Source organism: Frankliniella occidentalis, unplaced genomic scaffold (genome assembly GCF_000697945.3).
Source record: "Frankliniella occidentalis isolate FOCC.00 unplaced genomic scaffold, Focc_3.1 Scaffold79, whole genome shotgun sequence".
NCBI lineage: Eukaryota > Metazoa > Arthropoda > Insecta > Thysanoptera > Thripidae > Frankliniella > Frankliniella occidentalis.
Window position 1 is genome coordinate 140,846 of NW_026267209.1, and position 7,148 is coordinate 147,993.

Genomic DNA, 7,148 nt, shown 5'->3' on the forward strand with positions numbered 1-7,148 from the left:
AGTAGCGGCAGTCTGCACAAGCACCAGAACAACGCGAGTGTGCGTCGCGCGACGACAACTCCTCCTAACTGAAGATCGATTCTCGGCGCGCTCGCGAGAATCTGATACGGCATCATCGAGATGGGCGCGTCTTGGTGGTCCCCGCGGGCTCTCTCGCTCTCTTTCTCTGTTTTGCCTCAGCTATAAAGCTATATGCCCAAAACTGTAAAGCCGGCGGCGGCTCCACCAAAAACAATAATCTCGGACGGGACTTTTGACTTCCCTAATTAATTGCGGGCGCGCGGAGAAAAAGGAATCCACGAATCTCCCTCCCTCCGATCTCTTTGAGCCGCATCGTTCGTTCATTCATTATTATATATTTCGTCACGAAACACAACGGGACATACCCTTCCCCCCTCCCCGTCCCCGGCAGACTCCCCCGCCCGCCGCCGGGGGGCTCGGGGGCGGCCGTGTCAGGTGGCGCAGGGCGTTCAAAATACCGAGAAGCGGCCCGGCCACAGCCCAGGCGGCGCTTTTCCCCCGCCTCATCGAGCGGCCCCCGTGGGGAAGCGGGGGCGGCGGGGGCGGGCCTTATGACCCGACATATACGCGAGCTTGCTTATGAGATGACGATACGCGATGGGTGGCTGGGGTCGTTGGGGGCGGGGAGGGGAGGGGCGGCTCGCCGCGGTGGTCCAGCGTAGGCCCCGTGGGCCCCGCGGGGGGTCGTTAGTGGCTCTTCTCTGCCTGACCCGCTGCCCCGGCGCTGCCCCGGCCCTGGAGGCCCCCGGGCCCCCGCCGTCGGCACGTGGCCACAAAGTCGCTACACTCGGCTCCTGCTGGCAGCGCGTCGTTACCGTTAGTGCCGTACGGCGCAACGCTCACCGCCGCAGCCCCGCTCCCGCTGCGCGACCCCTCACCTCGCGCGCGCTCACTCGACGGCCTGCTCCGTGTCCGGCGGCCGCTGCAGGATGAAGGGCTCGCGCACCAGCGCCAGCAGCTTGTCCATCTTGAGGACCTCGAGGTCGTGGGGCGTGAGGTGCGCCTGCTTCTTGGTGGCCTTGGGCTTGACGCGCAGGTTGGGCGACAGCTTGAGCGAGGTCACCGTGCCCCGCTCGTCGCCCACCACGATCAGCGGGTGCTTCTTGTTGAAGGCGAGGCGCGTCAGGCGGTTCTTCTTGCGCGACACGATGTTCTGCACGCAGATGGGCTGGTAGCGGCTCACGTTCAGGTCGTAGACGTGCGCCTTGCCGTCCAGCGTCACGGCCGCGAACACCGTCGACGAGTACGGCGCCCACTGCACGTCGCCCACGGAGCAGTGGAGGTCGAACACGAACAGCGGCTCCCTGCACCAGAAGGACGCACCTCAAACATCGAATGCCACTCCCCACGCGGGTAGGTCAGGTCAAAGGTCATCTTTTCACATCTTGGGTCAGAATGCTCCCGAGCAGTGCGGGGGAAACGTCGGACACGACTCTCGGCTCGGCTTCCACATAGGAAAGTGTGCCATTTTCCCGTAAGTCGAGTCGCGTCACGGCGGAGCAAGGTCAGACTCGCGCTACGCTACTGGTAGCGCCCGCAACGCCTTGGGTAGGCCAGCCCGCTAAGCAGCTGTGTGGAGCCAGCGGCCCGCCCTGTCGGCGTCTCACGCGTCTCGAGCCAGCCAATAGGCGCGTTGAAAACAATTGGGAATGGGGGCGGCGTTTGGTTGAAGACTTACGTTCGCCCATCCTCCCAGATCTTGATTCGCCAATCCGAGGAGCAGGTGATGAAGATGTCGGGCAGAAAGTAGTTGAAGTGGATGCGGTGCACGGGCATGTGGTGCGCGCTGTACGACAGCAGGTACATGGACGTGTACTCCGTGCTGCACTTGAACACCTGCCCCTCCTCCGTGCCCACCAGGAACACCTTGGGGTTGGTGGGGTGGAACGCGATGGCGGTGCCACAGCCTGTACGACAGAAAAAGTCAGGTAATCAGTTGGTTTTCGCACGGAAACCCTAACTGTATAGCTAAACCAATTGCTGTTGAATGCATTTATCCCGCAAATTATTTGGCGATCTAAAAATTTAGCTATGTGTAGCTAGATAGCTAACACTAACTTTTTAGCTACCTAGCTAAATAATTATTAATTCCATATTTAGCTATTATTGGTTTAGCTATGCAGGTAATCTCACCGGTGATGGTGAGCGTGGTGCCGTCGGGCCCGGCCACCGGCGTGGCCCTGTCCAGCACGAGGGAGATGACGGTCGTCTGGTGCAGCGTGCTCGACGTCAGCACCCAGTTAAACACGTTGCCGTCGTTGGACACGGAGTACAGGTTGAGCTCGCCGTCCGGAGTGTCCTGGCCCCAGGTCACCTGTGCGAGAAAAGGTCGGTGACAGTGAGGGTGATTAGCTCTACTTTTATGACACACAAAAAGAAACTAGCAGTAGTGCTAATTTTTTGGCTTTACGGTTTAAAAGTAAAATTACTCTGCAGCTATTTTTGTTTCTTCCAACTTTTCCGCCCTTGCGTAGCATAACATCACGACATGCGTCCGGCCCACATACTTTACCTGCCACACCATGTCGCAGTGCTTGTTGTGCACCGAGTCGGAGCGGAAGACGGGGTCCTGCTGCGACAGCTGCAGGTCGTACACGGCCACGCTGCCGTCGTACAGCCCCACGGCCAGCAGGTTCACCTGCTCGTGGTGGAACTCGGCCGCCATCACGGAGGACGCCGTGTGCAGCACGTACTCCGGGTACGACGGGTTCTTCATGGTGAAGACGCACACGGCCCCCGACGCCGCCTGCTTCATGAACTCCACTGACAAAGAAAATGTTAGCTGAATTAGCTAAATACGGGATTACTAATTGTTTTAGCTATTTATAAAAACACGGCTAATGTTTAGCAACGCTGCTAATTTTTAGCAATACAGCTATTTTTTTAGCAATTGCTTAAGGTTTGACTGTGCAGCAGGAGGCACTCACGGTAGCCCATGGTGACGGCGAACATGTCGTGGTAGCGGGGGTTCCAGCAAATGTTGGTCACGTGGAACTTTTTGGTCGGCTCGTAGTAGAACTTCCACAGGGGCAGCAGCGTGCCCGCACCCTCGCGGAACTCATCCGAACCGTCTTCGTAGTAGCGGCAGTCTGCACAAGCACCAGAACAACGGGCTCAAGGGTGATCTGTGCGAGGCAACACGAGGGTCGCTTCACTATAATTTCAAGCGTACATCCATTTTTATGCTATTTCTTCATTTGCCACGATTTTTAAGCCCACTTTTAAAATTAATTTCCTTGAATATTTTTCTGTTTTTTAAGAGTGTACACCGTTTTTTTTTTCTTTAAGTTTTTTTCAAGTGAAGTATCCCTCGGGGTAACCGCAAGCGGGCAGAGGGCCGGCTGGAGAAACGGGTGCCGTGAGGGTGTGCTGGGGCCGGCTGGGGCGCATGAGGCACTCACACGAGTCGGCTCGGGGTGCGGGGCCGGGTGCGCAGGCGGGGCTCTAGCGCGGGGGAGGGCCGGAGGGGGGCCAGCCCATGGGCGAGCCAGCCTGCAAAGAGAGCACCAAGCGGACGCTGTCAGGGCGGGGAGGGCGGGCGGAGAGGTGTGCTCGCAGGCTGACTCGCCATGGCCTAGCCGCCTTCAGCCTGGCCATAGCCCCCCCGGCCCGGTCAGCGGTCAGCAAACTCCTTACCCTTGGCGATGTCGTCCGACGTGTTCTGGTTCAGCATGCGCTCGATCGTCTTGGCCGCGCGGATGGAACGGTTGAGCGAAGAGTCGGGGTTGGTGCGCTCGTCCAGCTTGCGCTCCGCCTGCCGTCCGAACTGCTTCGGCACCTGCTGCGGGGAGTTGTCGGGGCCACCAGGTCAGCGAACAACGAACAACTCGGCGCCATGGACGGGGTCGAGTCAAGACGCCGAACCTACCTTGACTTCCTTCTCCTTTCCGGCCTGCTTCTCCTCCCAGTCCTTCTGGTAAGCGTCGTATATGATGTACTGCATCACCTGGTCGGAGAACGTGTCCCTCGGCGGAGGTTCGGTCTGCGTGCTGAGCGTCTGGAGGAGACACAAATAGACAGTGCAGGTCACCGACCGTCCCCTCCTCCTCACGCGGCAGTAACAGTGGTAACAGCGTCGACTTACACGGTAGGGGTTGTTGTAGGTCAGCGCCGCCCGGTCGCAAAAGTTGAACTGGTTGGCCACTTTTTTCACGGGCCTACTGGGGAAGACCTCTGTAGCAGCATCCGCAGCGACGCCGTCCTCACCCTCCGCGTCCGCCGCGGACGCGCCCTCGTCGCCCTCCTCGGCCGCCTCCCCCGCGCCCTCGCCGCTCTCGGCACCGCCCTCGGCGTCCTTTTTGGACCCCCCCTCGCTTGCGTCTTCCTCCGGCTTCTCTGAACTGGTGTCAGCCCCTGGAAAAAAAGTAGTAATGTAGTCGATTCAAACAGGTTCAAAAACTCCATATGGTGAGGACAATAGAGTAGGCCCGAGTGGGGCAGAAAACATCTTTTAACATTTGGAATCAGCAGTGGTGTGTTTTCACTCAACCTTAGTGCACATTAACAGAATTGCAGTATTACTCACCCGCGGCTGGTGCGTCCCCGGCACCCTCGCTGACACTGCCGCGTTCCTTGCCCTCGCCCCCCTCGCCGTCGGCCTCCCCTTCGCCGTCGGCGTCCCCCTCGCCGTCGGCCTCTTCCTCCTCCTCGTCATCCTCACCGCCGCCGCTGCGCCGGCTCTCCTTCTTGAAGGTCTTGGGGGCGGCCTTGGCGGCCATGGTGAGGGTCTCGGCCAGGGTGATGCGGCCGGCAGCGCCCAGGTAGGCGGCCTGCTCGCGCGCCTCCGGGCTGTCGATGTGCAGGCACGTGGACGGCATGTCGAGGAGCAGGGCCCCGGACGCGGGCACGGCGCGCTGCACGAAGGCGGCATCCTTGTGGGACCAGATGACCAGCCCCTCGGACTGCTGCGGCGTGCGCACCGTCAGCACGCGCGCGATCTCCTCCTTCAGCTCCTTGAGGGTCCAAAAGCGCACATCCGTACCGATCAGTACCAAAGAGCCAAAACTCTAAAAGCCACCCGTAATCGAAATTACGTAAAAAACAGTTCTACCGTGGGTTGTAGTTTGGTAGACTTACATTCTCGTTGAGGTCGACCTGGTCGTCTGGTTTGACTAGCGCCCTGGCGCGCCCCCAGGTCTCCATATCTTCGCCGAGCTCGAGGCGCGACCCCTCGCCGGCGCCCTGCGTCCCGTGCAACTTGAGCGCGCTGGCTTTGGCCGGCTTGAGGGCGGACGTCTGCAGACAGCGGGAACGACGTCAACAACGCCGTGATGCTTACCTCACTCGCTCCCTCCAGTGAAAAACTACTGTCGAAACCGTGTCGTGCGCCGACGTCAAATTTTCTCGTTTTGACGCGTCGGTCCGACATCGTTTTGACGTCCGGTTTCGCGCTCTCACTCACCCCCGGCCGTAACGGCCCCTTGGTACGAGGCATGGTGCCTGCCGGACGCGGTCGAGCTGCGGGGTCACGTCGAGGGAGTCATCACCGTGGTCGCCGTCCTGCAGCTCGCGACCATCTACCACCCCGCTGCTTACACGGAGTCGTGGTTGCCATGGCGACGCTGGCCGCGGAACCCGCGATACTGCATCGGTTAGGGCGGCATGGGCGCCATGAGTGGGGTAGGAGGGTGAGAAGCAGTGAGAAGTGCAGGGGTGCAGGGGCGGGAGAAAAGGGGGCAGTTCAGGGACAGGTGGCATGATGGTGATGGTTCGATTACGCCAGCATACATTTTAGTACGACTCTGTTTCAAAAGCGTGTTGTATGGGTTGACTACTCCCATGAGATTTTATTTTATAAAGCGCCCATACATCCCTCAGGTGCTTTAAAGGGCATTTTACTGTTTGCAATGTAACTCTCGAACTAACAGCGCAACAAAAGCAAAAAACTTTCAACATCTCACCGATTTAATTGGTTATTTTGTAAATTTACAATAGTTTTGGTAAGATTCTGAACAGAATCTTTCCCTTAGAAATACATCAGAAGGCTAATAAAAACGATTTTTTTCATAAATCACTCATATTCACATAGGCTAAAAGATTATTTACAGCATCAACATTTTTACAACATACTTTTCTCTGTTTTCGTGATAGGTGGCATAACAAGACACGTTCAGAAGTTTATCGAAAATGATTATTAAAAAAACTGCCTGAATGCTTCGATAGTTAGGGATCGTGCAGAAAAAAAAGTCCGTTTTTGTCATTTTCATTCGGCAATTAATGGGTGCTCGGCGCCTGCGAGACTCAGGGTAGGCCACCCCGCGGTACACGTATGCACTGTGGGCAGGGTGTTGCCTACCCATCAGGCGCTAAGAGACATAGCATTGGCTGAACTTCATAGGTGCGTAACGCCGTTACCGCGATTGATGGACGTACTTTCTGGATGATCCCTTACACAAATGACACAAAATTCATACCCAGCAATCACATATTAATAAATCCTACCATACCCAGGGAAGAACAAATTAAACATTGAAGCAAAATCTAAATCTTAGTTACTACAAGAAGGAACTAAGAAGAAACAGTCTTTGAAATTTCTTCACTTTTAGACAGGTAAAAACATTTTCAATTGTGCGAAGAGTGGTCTGAGAAGTGTGTCAAGCGCTTTATATTGAGCCAAATGCCCTTCTCAGCCTTTAAGAGCATGCTGAATTTGCTGTAAGCATAAGGAATTTCTGTTTTCAAACAAGGCTCTACTCCAAAGCCTTGAAGAAAGTAAACAAGAGCCATTTTAGTGGACGTCAGTGCAAAACGGGCACCTGCAACATTTAATAATATTGTAATTTCTAAAGTAATAACAAGGACTCATTTCAGCTAAATTTGATGTAACATACCAATACAATTTCGTGGACCTGAACCAAATGGCAGGTACACATACGGTGACCGTTTGGCCTTTTCTTCAGCAGAAAACCGTGTTGGATCAAAGCGCTCTGGGTCTGGATAATACTGGGAGTCATAGTGAAGACCCATCACTGGAATAGAGACACTGGCTTCGGGCTTCAAAGTTATGTTTGTTTCGGGAATCAAGTACTCCTTAGTACATTTCCGGTCCATCCTAGCTACTGGTGGGTGTTTCCGCATCGACTCTGGTAAACGAAAGTAAATGACATAAAAGTTGCTCTGAATTGCTC

General features: G+C 56.1%; 2 protein-coding genes across 3 annotated transcripts in view; both read right to left on the reverse strand.

Moving 5' to 3' along the window:
- Positions 1–38: 38 nt before the first annotated feature.
- LOC113208740 (dynein axonemal intermediate chain 1) lies at positions 39–5,519 on the reverse strand. Of its 2 annotated transcripts, XM_026425886.2 has the most exons (12): positions 5,423–5,519; positions 5,098–5,256; positions 4,547–4,973; positions 4,106–4,374; positions 3,890–4,018; positions 3,658–3,802; positions 2,949–3,110; positions 2,534–2,784; positions 2,155–2,335; positions 1,700–1,928; positions 900–1,325; positions 39–815 (listed from the first exon to the last, which is right to left on the reverse strand). In XM_026425886.2, exons 1-11 carry the CDS (start codon positions 5,453–5,455, stop codon positions 911–913), a joined length of 2,400 nt encoding a protein of 799 aa, XP_026281671.1. In that variant the 5' UTR covers positions 5,456–5,519; the 3' UTR covers positions 39–815; positions 900–910. The 2 variants fall into 2 exon arrangements, with proteins under 2 accessions (XP_026281671.1, XP_026281670.1); XM_026425885.2 differs by having other exon boundaries at positions 39–1,325.
- Positions 5,520–5,907: 388 nt separating this feature from the next.
- LOC113208742 (cytochrome P450 9e2) overlaps positions 5,908–7,148 on the reverse strand; it is a gene marked incomplete in the record, with an annotated part of 3,360 nt that continues 2,119 nt past the window's right edge. The window contains 2 exon segments of the mRNA XM_052268967.1: positions 5,908–6,776; positions 6,852–7,103. Of these exon segments, the coding sequence (XP_052124927.1) occupies positions 6,583–6,776; positions 6,852–7,103 (446 nt within the window).